This window comes from Notolabrus celidotus, chromosome 2 (genome assembly GCF_009762535.1).
Source record: "Notolabrus celidotus isolate fNotCel1 chromosome 2, fNotCel1.pri, whole genome shotgun sequence".
NCBI classification, from domain to species: Eukaryota; Metazoa; Chordata; class Actinopteri; order Labriformes; family Labridae; genus Notolabrus; species Notolabrus celidotus.
This window is the reverse complement of record NC_048273.1, coordinates 22,987,231-23,005,236: the sequence shown is the minus strand read 5'-3', so window position 1 is coordinate 23,005,236 and position 18,006 is coordinate 22,987,231. Positions and strand designations below refer to the sequence as shown.

The following is an 18,006-nucleotide window of genomic DNA, read 5'->3' as shown; positions in this document are numbered from 1 at the left end:
TTAAATGTCAGTACAGTCAAAGACATGTGCATTGTTTTTCAGAAGACCTTCAGTAAGAGATCACTAAAGGTTTGAGACATCTTATGATGTCCTCAACACGTCCGCTTTTATGTGAATTTGAGCTTCTGCTCTCAGGTACAGATTAACATAAAGTCCAGCAGAGTGAAATATTCTTTTAGGCTATCAAATTTCCTCATCCACATGATGACCCCGTTCAAGAAGATTTCCCTGTTCACTGATGACTGACGGTCTCAGTGATGGTTTGAGCTTATCTCTACATCCTGTTGTCACTTGACACTTGGTGTAGAAAGCATGATGTCAAAAGAAAATCGTGTATTGAAAAAAAAAATACACCTGCTTGATAACTTAGTTCTCACTGCCAAACTTTGCCAGCAGAGCTCTCAACAGGTACTTCATGGTGAGGGACGAATATCCACTTTGCTTTTTTAACAGAAAATCTGACCTGAGCAGAGGAACTAGAATTCAATATATAGAAAAATATCTTAATTTTATTCTGTAGGGGATTTCAGAGGCATCAGGTTCAGAGTGAGACTATTGCAACAACAGTTAAAAATTCCTCACAACACCTACAATAATCCACATATTAACAGAGAAACACATAAAAAGGACACAACAAACATGTATTTCACTTTACCCGAGATATGTTCTCGGGAAATTGAGCAGCTTCTTTGACCCGAGCTCTCCTTCCCGTTATGTGCAGCATGTTCCGGTTATCAGTTCCCTTAAGTCTGGCCTCACTTGGTAAGGACCAGACGCATCACATAGCAACCACACTCACACTCACACACAAACACAAACACAAACACTGCCACATATTTTTAGTCACACACATGGAGCGGAGGCGCGACTGTGGCAGTAACATGAACAATTAAGTTGAAGTTCAAGGTGAGAAGCAGTCTACTCAAATGTTGTAGACTGAAATGTTGCCTGACAGCGCCCTCTGTAGGAAGATGCCGATGTTTCAGCCAGCGATCTCCCAATTGTTTACAAATTAAAAAATCATACATCATTAATGTTATCACAACAATGATGTCCGTTGTTTTAATCTTATCTACACAATATGAAAAGAGTTCCCCCGATGTAGATCACCTTCTTGCTGATATGAAGGTTTAGAAATCAGAGAAAGTGTATTGGAGGAAATCTTTTATTGTAGAAATTCAAGCGACAGGTGAGCTGCATACAAATCACACAGGAATCTGAATGGATTCTGCTGTTTATCAAAAGAGAGACATAAAGATTCCCAAAACTAAGCTTCAACAGGTTTTTACCACCGATTTGGTGTGTAAAAGGTGCGCCTACTTCTGATACCATGACGTATGGTTGCTTTCACAGATCAGCATTTTGTTGTTTATATTTTTATTCTATTTATTACAGCGTTCGTTGTTTGTATCATCATTGTGGCACCGCAACTTTAATGTTACCTTTTTTTTTTTTTTTTTAATTCAGCAGTTAGTGTATATACATGTAGTCGATACAGACATACTAACAAGTAAAAACACTACAAAACATGGAAGGACATATTTATACACTTGTGACGGGAGAGAAGACGGAAGAAAAGAGAAAAACAGAGAACAAAATTAAAACAGAGAACAAAAGATAGCAGAATGTTATCATTTTTACTGAGTTATGTTGCATGTTTTTGTGTTTTTCTACTGCAGAAAAGAGTGTTCTATTGACCTGAACTCAGCAGAAGCAAGATTCATGTTTTCACCTGCAGTGACAGTTTATTAATTATTTATTAGTATTAACATCATAGATTAACTCAGCTGAGTTGCCTCTGATTACATATATGATATTGTGACATTAAAACATTAAAATACCAAAATGAAGCTGTGGAGAAGAAGCAAAATACCACTCAGGTGAGTGTGTAGAATGTGAAATGAAATCAGGAAACACCTGAGTGTGTCTGTCTGTGTGTGTTTGTTTGCGTGTTTATTTGCGTGTTAGCGCAGCACAAACATGCAGATTAGGCCTCTTTTTCGGGATGATGTGTGCTATCGCCATTGACACAATTACACGCCTCACCTCCTCAGTTATGAGTCATCGAAGGCATGCAAGCGCCGCTTCTGCCGCGACGCGTCCGCAGACTGCCGCCTGATAGGACGAAGGGAGCTGACAGCAAACAGCCTGAGGATAAAATAAATAAATATATAAATATACCAAAAGCTGTTCATTCACACAGAAGCCGGCTGTGGCTATTTTTAGGAGGAGGAGGTGACGGGCAGCGTTTGCAAATATTCCCATAGCGCGTCGCTCCACCTTGAATTAACGCACGATTTCAGCGTAAAGCCGTGCGTAAAGGAGCTGCGTGCGGCGCCGCGGAAAAGAGACGTTTTCCAGTCAGTTTGAGCTCATTTCTGGAGGAGAATTTCCGCTCTGATCTCTGGAAACGACGCAGCTGGGGAACCTCATTCACCTGAGCAGCCCTCCAGTGGATTATAGTGGACGCGTTCCCGTTGTCTTTGAGGATACATTTCTGTGTTTTATTATTATTACTGTTCATTTTTATTTTGTGTGGAGCCCAGACACCGAGCGAGCTGTCTCCCATCAGGTGCAGAGCAGAGAGAGATAGAGCATCAGATCCGCCCAGAAGAGGTAAGAAACCGACAGACAGCACACCGATGACCGGTGGTGACACACAGCACTGATCAACACCGAGTTTAATGAACGCACACACAAACACAAATAAACGCAAACACAAACAGGGATGCATCCAGAAGCGTCGATCACACCTGAACCGGTGCGCCACTGGAGCCCAAACGCTCCTGTAATCCTCTTAAACAGATGTTCTGTCTCATCTAACAAGAGTAATTACCCACTTACACACCTTAATTTTGCACCTGCAGGCACCTACAGTGTTCCTGTGTCATGCTGCTTTACACTGATCTCAATCTATTACCGTAATTATTGGTCATCAGGCGTCAGCCCCGCCTTCATCATATCATACACTGAATGCTTGGACCCCTCTGTGCTTCATATATCTGAATCATAAAATACACTTTCTTTTATTATGTGTGAACTGCAGCGTCCGTGTGTCTCTGTGGGGGGTCGAGCCTCTGTTTGCTTCATAATCTGTTATAGTGTATCCGTTAATTCATCTCCCTATTGGATTTTGGTGTTCAAATAGTGAGCCTGCAGGAGGCTGTGAGTGTGTTCGTATTGAAGCAGTAATAGTGATATAATCTCACAGGGTGTCTCCTCTTATATATTAAACTGCAGATAAAATGTTCTCTCTTTATATTTTGAGTTCTTGTATTGACCCTGTGCTTATTCAGTGTTATTGGTGGGATATGCTTCATCTATGGTTGCCTTTTTAGTTAAATAATTAGGCTATCTTTCCTCCTGGTTACTGATTTCAAATATTGGATTAGAAATAGATCAGAGATCTCTCATTATTGTTTCTATATTTTAATTGCTTTGATCTAATTTTGAATTTCAGTTTATCGCTTTGATCTAATTCTGTTGCTTTTATTTCTTTTTACGGTTTCTAACTTTAAAAATGCTTTGATCTTATTCTGTTGCTTTGATCCTCTTTTAAATAGGTGATATTTCATCTTTTAAAAACTAAAAGACAGTCTAAACACAGGCAGAATTTTAAACTTTGAAGTGAACGTGTATTGGAGTAATCCCAGGATGAGACAGCAGGCTACTCTGAACAGCTTGTTCAAAATGTCACATGAGATTTGTGCAAAATTGCTAAAATCATGACATCACCAATTGGTGAATCTCCTTAAAGAGCATAATAAACATAACACTTAACAAACAGGAACATCCTGCTCTGTTTTTTGTTGGGGTCCAAAGCAAATGGTCATATATCATAATTTACAGTGGAGGAGGCTTCCAGAGTGCTAGGTTGGCCCTTAAAGAGACAGTAGATGAGTAGAGGGTTTTCATGTGCATAATATCCTATCTTTACATTGTTTTATCTTTTCACTTGCTGACATCATCGTTCATCTTCGGTCCTCTTGGTCTGAGTTCATGTTCTTGTGTTTCTTGGGTTCATCTTTGCTGAAATTCTTATGCTGTTTAGATCATTTCATTTTTTTATTTTGTTTTTGGGTTCTTTTGCTTTCCGTTGTATGTCAAAGCACTCAGTGAACCCTTGTTTTTAAAGGTGCTATTTACATGAAGTTATAATTCGAATCATTATCATAACCATTATAACTGATCCTTAATATATTTGATATGAAATGAATGTATGGCCTGGCTCAGGTCATCAAATTATACCACACAATCTTATTCTCGGTGTAAAAAGCTGAACAGTCCACCCGTGTTTCAGTCATATTACCAGATATCTTGTCATCATATCATATTTACACCATGTGTAACATGGCTAAAGTATAGTTCAGACATATTTGATTTTAACTATAGGTGTTGCTACCTGTTGAATAATGATGGCCTGTATCAGTGTCTGAAGTAGAGATGTTTGGAGTCGACTATTTTCAAAGTCATCAAAATATAAATCTAAAGTCTGACGAACCGACCTGTCTAAAGGTCGGAGGCCCTTCAGTCCTCCATGCAGGTTAACATCAATATTCCTGTGCTGGTTACTCATTGCTCTGGTTGACTGGTTATATGTCCCTTTAACCAGACACAGCCTACATACAACTTTATCTACATTTGCTAGCTCAACATACAGACAAACCACAACACGCCACTAGATGATACTTGGCATCTGTGCTTGTTTACATCCAGGTCATACAGAGCTTTATAGCATTATGGCAGTAGAGCTACAGCCTCGGCCTGTGGTAAGTGGCTGCGTTATAGTTTTGTCACAACATATGCCCAGCGTTTAAGGCCTACAGTAATAAGATTCATAATAATTTGTTTAACCAACTAGTAAGTCTGGTGCTGAGTAGCGAGGGGGATGACATGTAGTCAACCAAACACATGCATCCCTATTCCAAAGATATATTGATCCTGCACTATTTCTATGTTACACAAATATTCCATTGGATCTGAACTAACCACTGAATACACTTAAACACAAGAATATGACAGACTGAACAACAGAGACAGCTGTAGACCAGCAGCCGTTTGTTCTTTGAGGTTACCATTATTATCAATGGAGTGTGGTGTTTATAAAATACAACAATATGACAGATGTTTCTGGTTGGATTAAGAATCTCCAACCCTGAAAAAACTTTCTCTCTATAGGGATCCTTTTTGTAATTTGTCAGACGCTAAGAATAACAACCTGAGCCTGTCAGGGACATAAATAATAACTTTTTGTGGACATAATTGATCAGAGGATGATGTTGAAGCCATTAACAACTGTCTCCTGAGTGCTTGATATAAGAACAATTTGCAATCGCAAAACTTGTTGTCTATTAGAGTCATCATACATTTTAAAAGTTAAATATGCAAAGAAAGAGCATGGGTTTAAACATACATCTCATAACAAGAATTCAGAGAGAGAGAGAGAGAGAGAGAGAGAGAAAGAGAGAGAGAGAGTAACTTTCTTATGAGTATGCTCCATTTTCACATTTTTTTTGTGAATCTGTCAACAACAAAAAAGGAGCATTGTAAAGCTAAGGACAAAATGTCTCTCTCCCAGGAACAATAGGAGACATGACAAGTCTTGAATAGAAAGCAGGAGCAGTAGATTGACAGATCTGCAGCAGCCTTTATTCATTAGAGTGCAGAAACAGGCTGTATCCTATCAGTAGAAAAGTCTCAGAATCACTCCTGACAACAAGCAGAGACTCAGTTTGTTTCCACCAGATGGTCCAAAATAAATCACATGGTGTGTCTCATGAAAGACCAGGGATGAGAAATGTCAGTTTAGCCTTCCCCACAGCCAGAGTTATCATTTCAGATGCATTTTGGAGTCGTTTCTTCCTCCCCCGGTAGCTGACAGAGAGGATGAGTCTCCACTGACACAGCCATCCATGCTACATTGAACCCAGCAGGATCTCCAGCTCTGACTCATCTGCTGCTCGCGCTCATTCAGCCACCTGTCTGTGAGGTTGTCCACAGAGGCAGCTTCAGCTTCTGTTTGACTTCATTTGACTCGACAGGTGAAGTCTAACAGGAAATGTTTGTTTGCTCACTTTTCTTTGTTCAACACTCTTGTTTGTGTTGGTTTTGACTGCTCTTTGTGCTGAATCACATTCAGCTGTGGCCCAGAATATCTTCTAAAATGTCACCTTTCAAGGAAAAAAGAAGAGGAGCTTTGTGAAGTTTTGAAATAGTTTTATCCGTGCAAGAGGTCTGAGGATTTTATAAAAGGTAGAAACCTGTTAGACATCATTAAAAGCATTTCAGTTTAAGGTAATCAACCCAATGGCAATATAGGCCTTTAGATGTGACTGTGAACTTTCATACATTATGGGGTAGTCAGTGTTTAGTAATAAACGACTTAGAAGCAAGACTTCCTTTTCTATGCACTGCACTGTTTAAAGTCCAATTTACAACTTAAGAAGGGACAGTATGTTCAGATTAAAAGTGAAGTGAAATTCTCCTCTCCAGATATGTCTACAAAATAAATGCTAAATCAATCAATCATCTCTGATGCATTCCAGAAAGTCAGGAAAATCTAAACGCTGAATGTCTTTCGTGACAGCATCAAGCAGATTTGTTTCTCAGTGTAAATGTTTGATCTAGAACAGATTGTTAGCTGCTCTTCACGCAGATATCTGTGTATAGAGAAAAAGATTACCAACGATGGGATTATGCTGGATTGTTTTCCTCCTGCTTCACCTCAGCCCTTCACAGCTTTCTATCATCTGCTCTATATTTGATGTGCACTTTCTCAAATACATGCAGAAACAAACACTAACATACACAAGCTCATACACAACTAATCATTTGATCCTCTCTGATATTGATTGCAGGTCCCAAGTTTTAAATAATTCATAAAGTTATGCTGCTTTGCCTCATGTGTAAATGTACACACATCACTGTTGGTTTGAAATGTCGATCCCTGATCATTTCTGCTGTGCAGAGGGGTTTAAGTGGATGTAACATCAATCAATGCACCAACATAACTCAAAGAGCTATCTGTGTGTGTTGTCTGAATTTAGAGGCACGGTGGAAGGAGAAAATGCTGGCTTGAGCCTGATCTGTTTGAATAGAAACGCTGAAACCTGCCTTGTGAATTTTAATATCACCTGCCTGCAGGCTTACCTGGCTCTAAAAGGGAATCAAGCTGACACACTGATTATGTATAAAATATATGTTTAATGGTGTTGGGAGACTACATGGTATTTGTTTTGGGCACATTTGAAGTCTTGTCAAGAAGAGGTTTCACAGTCGTGGGTAGCAGTTGCGTCATTATGTCGTCATAATTTACTTGTTTGGACTGGGATTACACTTAACAGTGAACACTAGGATGCTCTTTTAAAAGTTGGCAGCTGTATACTGTTGACAAAAATTTTAGCAACTCATGTCAAACTTTCAATATTTGAAAAGTAAACCTAGAAAGTAAAAATTGAGAAAGATATGTTCATGTCTTTACACTTGCGTGCTTGAAAGCATCTCCCTTTGTCTATGAAGTGTCTGATTCTGATTGTGTGTTTCTCTCTAATCTATCCTCCAGATGGCGAAGGCAGACCAGCGTTTCGGCCAGCGGGATGGCTCGGACCAGAACTTTGACTACATGTTCAAGCTGCTGATCATTGGGAACAGCAGTGTGGGGAAAACGTCCTTCCTGTTCCGCTATGCAGACGACTCCTTCAGTAACTCCTTCGTCAGCACGGTGGGAATCGACTTCAAGGTGAAGACAGTGTATCGCAACGACAAGAGGATCAAACTGCAGATTTGGGTGAGGATGGATTCATAGATGTTTGACTTGTAGGTACACCTGTCACTGATGGAGGAGAGCCACAAATCTTAATTTATTGCTCACCATCTAGTGTGCATCATGCAAAACCGCTGCTTTATCAATACAAGGTTACTGCCTGTCTGTGACAATATAATAATCTGTAACACTATGTTACATCATACAACACACAGTAACATTAGTGTACTGTAACACACAGTCTCACACCAGTGTGCTGCAGGGTAACATGATGTTCTGCTCTCAGTCTACAACAGGCTGGGATAAGGAAAACACACACACAATCTCACACACACACACACGCAGACTTCTGGGCTACAGCTTGTATCATCCATGGTGATGGTGTTGCCATGGCAGCAGCTCTTCACGCTCACTCACTCTCTTACTGACACAAACACACACATACCCACATTCACATGCACACACACATACACATACACACACACTAACAGTGCTGTCTTCAGTGGCAATTAAAGAGACCTCTTGGGGCGAAGAGGTTGAGACCCAGTGCAGTCTGCAGGGGGGGGCAGGTGTGTGTGCGTGTGTGCGCGTGTGTGTGTGTGTGTGTGTGTGTGTGTGTGTGTGTGTGTGTGTGTGTGTGTGTGTGTGTGTGTGTGTGTGTGTGTGTGTGTGTGTGTGCATGTGAATGTGGGTATGTGTGTGTTTGTGTCAGTGAAAGAGTGAGTGAGCGTGAAGAGGGGGTTGTGCTTTGAGTAGAGCTAATCAGAGCAGATTGATTTAAACAGCACAGTGATGTTTTAAAATAGAAAAAACACATACATAAGCTAACATAAACATTGCAAGCAGTGTCTGTGTTTGCCGAAATCAATATTAATTGTAAAATTTAAACAGATGGGACATGGGTCCAACTATAAAATGAAAATACATGCTATATTAATTCTTGTCAAACATGATTTCTATACAATTATTCAAGTCTTAACAGATGTTAAAAACCCAAGTCTACATGTGGTGAGAAACACTGACAGATGTAACAGTTTAGTTTTTATAGTATCTGGAGAGCAACGGTTTGGCTAACGCAGCTCCCCACACACTTGTAGATTCATTCACCAAGTCCACACTCTCTGAACTGAATATGGAACATCTCTTGCAGTCAAACATGACTCAGCTACTTTGTAAAACCACTGGGGTAGAATTTTCTGTCCAGCTCCTCCCTTGTCAGTGTTATTGTTGTATGTGTTATGTTCCTATTATTTTGTAACGTGAGACGTTTAGTTTGAAGTAGTTATTTAATGGAAAAAAGAGGGGATGTCACACCATGATTGACAGCTCTGTTGACGTGTGCACTGGATCATCAATGTAGAGGAGGAACGGTTAGAGGAAATGTAACAAGCACTTACACAAGAGTCACTGAACTTTCCATAACTGTTAGTGTCTGCTTCAAACTGGACACACTTGAGGGATCTTATCAAAGTGTCAGCACCCTTCATGGACATAATTCAGCTTTTTGTTAGTTGGATAGGGTAAGGGAGGTGGATATGTGTCTACTTTATAGAAAGTCGTTGGTTGGACCTCATTGATATTTTTTGAGAGCAAATCTCTGCAGCAGGTTCAACATGTGGAGGAAAACTGACACTTAAAAAAAGGAGGCTGAGGCATGCTTTAATGGCCTTGTTGCCGAAGTGGAGTGATGTCTCTCTCTGCAGAAATCAAACACACATTTTTCTCCTTCATTCGACTAAACTGAGGAATCATTCACTGCCTGAGGCTCTGCTTATCCCGCCACGATGATTAATGCTGCTGCTGCTGCTGCTGCTGCACATGCACACAAAATCCCGCTACACATCAAATCTCAATTAAGTTAATTTGAATGAGCACTCAGAAGAAAAGGAAACCCAGAGATTGTTGAATGAGGAAGTGATGCACAAAAGATCTAAATTTAGCTGCTTCCAGACCGGCTGTTGTGGTATGAAGAGGATGAAATGGTGGAGGATGGAAGCTGAACTATGTATGAGCTGATGTTTACGGTTGTGAAAGTCACTTTGAAGCTCAGCGGATGCGTTGCAGTTGAGCAGCGTTCTAAACCGGCAGCTGCAGATCGATCAGTGCTTCAGATAAGATGGTTAAGACTCTTAGAGGCTAAAACAAGTCTGGCTGTTTGGTCCCTGTGAGAGTAGAGTGAGATGTTCACTCTGACAAGGTGTTGAGCACTGATAAGCTCTCAAAATCCAAACCTATTAAGCTTTATTTTTCACGTCACTTAGTGCACATGCAATCACATGATTTCCTGCACATTTCTCCACAGATTGCGTAAGCCTCCTCTTTTCAAGTGAACAGAACCAAGAATGAAAAAGCATGCACATGATTATTAAAATGATCTTTCATTTTTAATGTGGTAAAAATCCTAATAATTTTGTCTCTGCTCTACATACCAAGACTCTTTGGATGTAATGTTATTAACAGTTTCAAACCTAATAATCGTATTTTTAATCTTCTTATATATTCCAATATATGATATATGCTCTTAAAATTGATAACTGGTAAACAAAACTGTAAAGTGATAAAAATTGCATGTATGTAATTCTTCAAAACACCTCGTGCTACAGTCTGTAATTATAGCCACATGTTGATATTCTGAGCTTGGGCCATAGTCTGTGTAAAAGATGGACGTGGTCTCAGTCGCTGTGTCTGCATGGCTACTAAAATCACAGATTCAATAGGAAAGAGGAAACGTCAAGCAAAATGATTATCTTATAGATGGCTCTGCAAGCTCTAATGTTTTTGTTGCTGTCTATTTTTCATCACCTAAGCTAGCGAACAATATGATGTTGAAGTATTGAAAGGGCAGACATCAGTGTTACGATTTAACATTGACCCTGATGACTGCAACCCTCAACCTGTTACTCTGGGCTTTCTGGGAAAGGGAAAGAAATATGCTCATATTGATCACAGTGCCATCTTTTAATTGCTGTTTTATCTCTTTTATTGGCAAAGCTGTCTTTTATCATGACTGAATATAAAACTGAAAATCAAGCCTGCACTACTTTAATGGTTTCTTCATATCGGTTAATCTTATTTCATTATATCCCTACCATAGGCTTTATATTTCAGCAGATTCAGCTGTGTCAATCTGCAGCTGTAAACATGGTGATGGTGTTGCACCATGTGTACAGGATGCAAACAATCACTGCTCAAGCGTTGAACTAAAAGAAGTGTGATGATGAACAAGGATCTGGTGAGAGGTGATAGAGTGTTGATGAGCTGCTGTGAAGCTCATCACATCAAGTGTGTGATTGTGAGGTGAGAACAGGTGTGTGTGTGTGTGTGTGTGTGTGTGTGTGCGTGCGTGCGTGCGTGTGTGTGTGTGTGTGTGTGTGTGTGTGTGTTTTAGAACAGGATTTGTATCTTTTGTTGCTTCTGTTTATAAGATTTATATCTTCTTCATTTCATGAGTTCATACATAAATGCAGCTTCTAATTAAAGACATGAGGCTTTCAGACTGATAAAGGCTGCTCTGAAATACACTCTTATCAGTGTATGTGCTTCAGTGGTAGCAGCTGCACAGTCTGGTTTGAGTACCAGAGCAGAACAGATAATGTTCCAGCTCAGAAGCTGGGATCATCCCAAGTGATAATTACTGTATATGTCCCATTTGGGATTGGCTATTTGTTTGTATTTCCAGGACACGGCAGGGCAGGAGCGTTACCGCACCATCACCACGGCCTACTACCGTGGTGCCATGGGCTTCATCCTCATGTATGACATCACCAACGAGGAGTCCTTCAATGCCGTCCAAGACTGGTAAGTTCAGTAGTACAAGTTAACTTTTGTTCCTCTGTTTGTCTGGAAAAAAAAACATTTTAAAATGTGCTTACAGGGCCACTCAGATAAAGACGTACTCATGGGACAACGCCCAGGTGATCATGGTGGGCAACAAATGTGACATGGACGAGGAGAGAGTTGTACCTCCAGAGAAAGGGAAACACCTCGCTGACCAATTAGGTGAGGCGATGCTACAAGAGAGTAACTAAATACTCTTTAACTTTCCATTTGTAGTACAGTTGTAATCTGAGAAATATTTACCAATCAGGTATCAGCAGGCTTTGGTGTCTGCAGAAAAAAACAGTCTGTATGGAGAGCAAAAGCGGGAGGAACACAGTCCAGTGTAATGACATCCCGGAAATCTGAAAAGGTTTTATTTCTCTCCATGAAGAGCAGCTAACAATCTTTGCTAGATCAAACATTTACATTGGGACACAAATCTGCTTGATGCTGTGTCACTAAAAGACAATCAGCGTTTAGATATCCTGACTTCCTGGAATACATCAGAAATGACGGATCCCACCATCATTTAACAAACAAACATGAGAAAAGTTTTCTTCTCCTCTTGAGGACAGACATGACAAAGTTTGACTTTTGACTTTTGACTAATCTGCATTATGATGGTTTTATTTCAGCAAACTTAAGACCCAGGGTTATCCAGGTTCATACCACTGAAAGTAAGCCAGAGTGAAGCCTCTGTCGAACTTACTGTTTAGAATGAAACTGAGACTCACCACAAAGATGAATGGGCGGTCCTCTGGGGGATGTAATGATGTAATGATCACTTCTCAGACCAATAATTTGACTGTAAATGATGCAGCACATGGATAAGAGTCTTGTTTTGAAGTTGCTGCTCTTGGTATCATTGGAATGCCTGAAAAGTTTGCATCACTCCAGGAGGCATGAATTCTCATAAGGCGACAGCTGAAGGGTTTTTTGACTGTGTACCTGGAAATCTTCTTAAAACCACTGTAAACGCAATCAAGTCTCTAACTAAAATAGTCAGATGTATATATAAATGGTGGCTATAACAATTGCGATACCAACTTTAAGTTTGTTTGGACTGTGAGTTTAGCATTTTAGCTGACATCAACTTTGGAGGAAGAAGTTACCACATTAGGACGTGAAACTCAGGGAATAAAACAGATGAGAAGGAGGAACATTTTCTCACAGACTGCTATAAAACCAGACTATTTTGCAGCCGGTGCAATCGCCCCCTGCTGTACATTAGAGAGATGCACAGAGAGGCTACAGCAGTGTATGATCATTACTGTGTGAAATCAGCTGAACTTGTGTGAACCAGTTAAACTCCGATAGACACATGACTCTAACCCGAGGTGTGTGTGCAGAGTGATACAGAGGTACTATCCTTGTATTGCCTGTTGCTCTGGGCTGATGGCTGCAGAAGCGTTTGAATAAAGAATTCACCATACAGGTTTAGCTCTCCTACAGGAGCTCTTTCTTCGAAATGTAGATGCTGCAGGCCCCATTTAATACGAGTTATCTCCTGCAGAAGGTTTAAGTTGACGTTACTTACCAGGGCAACAAATTTAATCTTAATGTTACATGTAGTGTGCTTAAGCATGGACATTTTAATAGTGTATGTTAACAGCTAATTGGAATTTAAAAGTTGACAAGGGATAACATTACATTTTTGCCACAAAAAATAAGTAGCTGAAGTACTTTTCAACCAAATTCAAACATTGTCTTGGCTGCCAGGTTACAATTATTTGTGAAGTGGGATGAAGAGTGTGAATTCAGCAAACACATCTCAAGATGCTTAAACAAATTAAACCACACCTTATACAAATAAAGAGAAATCTGAGTGTCTTCTCTTCAATTCATATTATTCATCTGATGAACCCTTTGTTGAATCTATGTTGGATTATCGCTTTCGATTTGTCGTTTGCAGCATTCTCAAGTCTGTTATTTCTATATAGCAGACCGTTGCTATGAATAATAGACTGTTGTTAGGGGCCCAGCTCTAAAACCAGACTCTGGAGGGGTAACTGTACTCACATCACTGTACACTAAGCCTTCTGTTTCCCCTTGCAGGCTTTGAGTACTATGAGGCGAGTGCCAAGGAGAACATCAACGTGCGGCAGGTTTTCGAGCGCCTGGTGGACATCATCTGTGTGAAGATGTCAGAGCGTGTGGACGTGGAGGCGCCAGCAGCTCCTGGGACCAAGACCACCAAACTGACCGACAAGCCCACCCAGCTACCTCAGAAGTGCTGCTGATCGTCTGTTGCCGTTTGTCCTGCTGCTGTCGACTCGTCTGCTCCCGAGAGCTCCCGAGAAAAAGAAAAACAGATTAATTATTGTAACATTCCTGAACACACCCTCTCTGCTTCAGTCCATGTTTGTGAGCAGTCAGTAATCACTGCACCTGCTGCGATTTTACAGTTTCATACCCTTTCCGTCTCTTAGTATCCGAGTTACCCTTACGTTGTGGAGGAGTAATGGTGGCAGTGTACTCCGAGCAAAATTTCATTTGGCATGTTTGAAAAGCTGTAGAGTTATTGAGAATATTGCTGTCTGCCTGCTTTTCGACGTTCTTGCAAGATCCAGGAAGTTAATGAGAGCCTGGTCAACCCTAAAAAGAGAACAGAAAGGTAACACGTGTTCTAGCAAATTATGAACATAGGGGCTTTTGATGAGCAATTGGTACCCTCAAATGAATTGCTTACATGCAAGCTAGTGAAAAAAATACTGGCAGAAGTAGTTACAGAGATTATCTTGTATAGCTAGCTTGCTTTCTATCAGACATTTTTTCAAAGATTAACAGTTTCATTTAAAATATGTTTTTGTATAACAAAAAAAAAAACTAAAGAGGAGCGTTAAACAAAGCTAATATGTTAATTTAGCTTATTTTATGTTTGGCAAAGTGAGGTTGGCAGTGAACTCTCGAAAAATATACCTCAGCAAGGTTTACCATTTTATTGATTTTCTGGTTCACCCATTTGTTTCAGTTCTAATGCGAGGAAGCTAAGCAAAAGCCTGGTTGCACCAAAAATGAGAACAGCTAAGTGACACTAAGGACTCTCAACACAGTTACCATCAAAACACCTTCTAAAATGCTAGCAGAAGACAGTGACAGAGATTATCTGAGATTGTTATTTTGCTGACAGCTAGTTAGGCAAGCTTAAGAAAGAAAAGTGAGTTTCTAAATTAACGTTTAGCGTTTTTTTTTGTATCATTGTTTCATAACTGCAAAACCTTTCTCTAAAGCTTCTTAAAGCTATGAATCTAACCGTCAATGAGGCAGTTGTGCGCTTTAGGCTTTCGACTTAGAATGATGCTACCGAAAAGATACAGTTAAATAAGTGTTTCTAAACAGATAATGGTGCAGTGGGTGACAAATCAAAAAAGCCAACAGGATGACCGAACAAAAAACAGATCAATTATGGTGATACCAAACATCAAAAGTATAGACATTGAGAAAAAGAATACAAACCCAAGACTCAAACACACAGAGATAAAATCCAGAGATTGAAATCCAAAAAGATAATTTTCTTTATGAGGATTTGTTGAGTGGTGATTGAAAAAAAGGAAAATATCGAGACTGGCTAATGTATCAAGGACCCCTGTGCAGACTTTCATTTAAAATGTGTCTGAGCAGTCAAATCATAAGTGGAAATATCTGGGTATAAATATAAAAAGAAGGTTTGAGATCCAATCCCTTAAACTAAGCACAAAGATGTCACCACCAATCCTGTAGAATTTTTGATAGGCTTTTATCAGACTTTGTTCAATGGGACAGCTTGAGAGAGAGACGGGAAACATGGGGAGAGAGTGGGAGCAGCCATGAACCAAATCATGACATGACAGAGAGCTGATCCCACAACCAATGTAACAAGGATTATAGCCTCTTTACATGGGGTGCCTGCTCTATCAACTGAGCTAAACCAGCACCCCAACCACAAAACGTTAAAAGTGTACAGACTGATGTGACATTATACAGCCCAGACAAGTTTGCTAGAGGATATGCCATGAATGTAGGACTTTGTGGTTGTTTTGGTAACAGAACAATCTTTATGGAAGCCGCAGTTCATGTTTATCAGTCCCTAAACATTTTCTAAGCAGGCCTGAACAAACCAAAATCATTTTCAAACTGAGTGTAAACAGGGTCAGGAAGTTTCTGTTTTGTAAGCTTTACTGGTAAACACTGGTGCAAGTGTTTTAAGACGCATGTGTTTTCCTTCCATACAGATGAAAATGCATGACCGTTTATCCATGAACACGCAACCAATGGAATGAAGGCTGAAAAAACAGACTATAATTTTATCACATTGTTGTAATTGCAAGTAAGAAGACACGGAAGCTTGACAGTGGCTGTCAGCAAATTGTAAAGCATACATCTGGCTAACCTGTATGGACTACCCTAATCCAAACAGATGGCAACACTTCATTTTGGTTGCACAAACATTAAAAATTGTAAGTTATCTCCTGCACACTGTCGAATTTGCAAAAACATTTTGCTTCTAGACCTTCCCTGTGCAAATCGGGCAAATGCTGTTTCCCTGATGAAGGCTTAGAACTGAGATGTTGTGCCAAAAAATGCATTTTTCCAAGTTAGACAGTGTGCAAAGTTTATCTACAATTTGAAATAGGCTAATTCCTCTCCTTTCCACTTGTTGACATGCATGTGCAAAGTATTTTTATTGGCTGTGTAAACTTAAAAATACACCAAATTGTATTTTTATTCGGAGTGTGCTGCCAAGGGAGCTGGAAGCAGAGTCCACAGTTAAGCACAACACTGCCTCTCCTCTCAATGTGTAGCTCTACAGAAACTTACAACATCACAGCTGCTCGTGTCCACAAGTTTACAGATCAAGTTGTCCACCGATAACATCAGATAGGTTGCTTCTTAACTAGACTGTAGTAGTGAATCCACCTAAATACTGTCTGCCTACATCCCAGTAGTTACTGGCCTTATTTAGTTCTGTATATGGTTGAAAGGAGACCTTAGGGCTACACCACCAATGCACAACTTCCCAGCAGGGCTGCAGCAGAAATCACTCAGCTTAACAAGAGTGGGTTGAGTCCATTATAACAAACTTTAATGCAACATCTGAACTGATGTTCAACCCAAGTTTCCATACAGGTTTAGACCCAACGATCAACAGCTACTAAGATTAATACCAGTTTCAATATGAAAGAAAAGCACAAAAATCTCAGAAATAGTTGTGCCTTTTGAATCTTTAGTACCTCATAAAATATTGGAATGACCAGTTTAAGATGTTGTTCTTGCACAAACATTTGAAAAGTAGTTTTCTTTCCTTCTCGAGGACAGACCTGTCAAAGCTTGACTTTTTGACTTTTGACTAATCTGCCTCATAATGTTATTTCAGCAAACTTAAGACCCGTTGATTACAAGAAAATCACAAGAACTTCACTCTGAAGTAAGCCAGAGTGAAGCCTTACTATTTACAGTGAAACAGAGACTCGCCAGAAATGGATGAGAGGCCATTTTGTTACATAATGTTTCTATTTCAATATGCTTAATAAGTGTCGACCACACCTGAACCAGAAGAAAAATGGTGTCTTATTTTTGTTGAAGTAAGCCAGAGTAAAGCCTCTGTGCCACTTACTCTTTACAGTGATACTGAGACTCACCAGAAACAGATAAAACAGGCACTCCACTAGAGGATGTTATGGACTAAGAAATGTCAGCATTTATGTTGCTGATGGGAAAGGATGTGATTTGAGTTGCTGAAATATGATTTGTCACTTAACTTTCATGGTTGTCAAGCAGTAAACAACTGAATCCATAAACCAAGCTAAGAGAACAAACCCAGCTGTTGCAAAACCCAGATCTAACCACTCCTAACCCCCCAATAACCAACTAAACTGCCAGAGACTCGACCCTGGCTCCCCGCTGAGTGCTGCAGTCCTGCTTCATGGTGGTTTAAAGCTTAAACCCAACATCATACTGAGGCTGTTTTATTCTCACACACACCTGTGAGCAGAGCTGCTGAGTGAGGTGTACATGTTTCTCCTTCCCCCTTTAGCAGTAGTAGTCAAATAGCTGTCATGTTAGCGGTGTTTCCTACATGAACGTGTGTATGTGTGAGTGTGTGTGTGAATTCTCTTGTTGCATACGATTACCACAATATTTATAGAGTGTTCAGTTGTGAGGGTTTTTGTGTTTGTGTACAGTATCTTTGACGGAAGTGTGATATTTTGATAATGTCATGTCAGCTGAGATACAGTACGTGTGTGTGTGTGTACATGAAAGACTTCAAGAAAAAGGAAGACAAGGAGAAAAAAAAAGTGCATTTATTATATATTACAATGATAGAACATAAAAAAGATCCTGCCAAATTGTTACATAGCTACAACAGCGCACGTTTTTGTGTGTAACTCCCTACCCTGTGTCTTCAGATTGATAAAACCGTACAATAATATTGACATTGTCTTCAT

The 18,006-nt window shown here is 39.9% G+C and overlaps 1 protein-coding gene across 1 annotated transcript; it reads left to right on the top strand.

Moving 5' to 3' along the window:
- The first annotated feature begins 679 nt into the window (after positions 1-679).
- On the top strand, positions 680-14,151 carry rab3b (RAB3B, member RAS oncogene family). The gene is made up of 5 exons (XM_034702009.1): positions 680-762; positions 7,562-7,786; positions 11,442-11,560; positions 11,637-11,761; positions 13,637-14,151. The coding sequence occupies exons 2-5, from the start codon at positions 7,562-7,564 to the stop codon at positions 13,819-13,821; spliced, it is 654 nt and encodes a 217-aa protein (XP_034557900.1). The 5' UTR covers positions 680-762; the 3' UTR covers positions 13,822-14,151.
- The last annotated feature ends 3,855 nt before the right edge of the window (positions 14,152-18,006 follow it).

What these genes read in the sequence shown, in the direction of transcription:
- rab3b (XM_034702009.1), top strand. Translation starts at nt 7,562, where the DNA reads ATGGCGAAGGCAGACCAGCGTTTCGGCCAGCGGGATGGCTCGGACCAG. An exon ending in GGATCAAACTGCAGATTTGG is followed by an intron (nt 7,787 to 11,441) that starts GTGAGGATGGAT and finishes TTGTATTTCCAG; the next exon opens with GACACGGCAGGGCAGGAGCG. An exon ending in ACACCTCGCTGACCAATTAG is followed by an intron (nt 11,762 to 13,636) that starts GTGAGGCGATGC and finishes TTCCCCTTGCAG; the next exon opens with GCTTTGAGTACTATGAGGCG.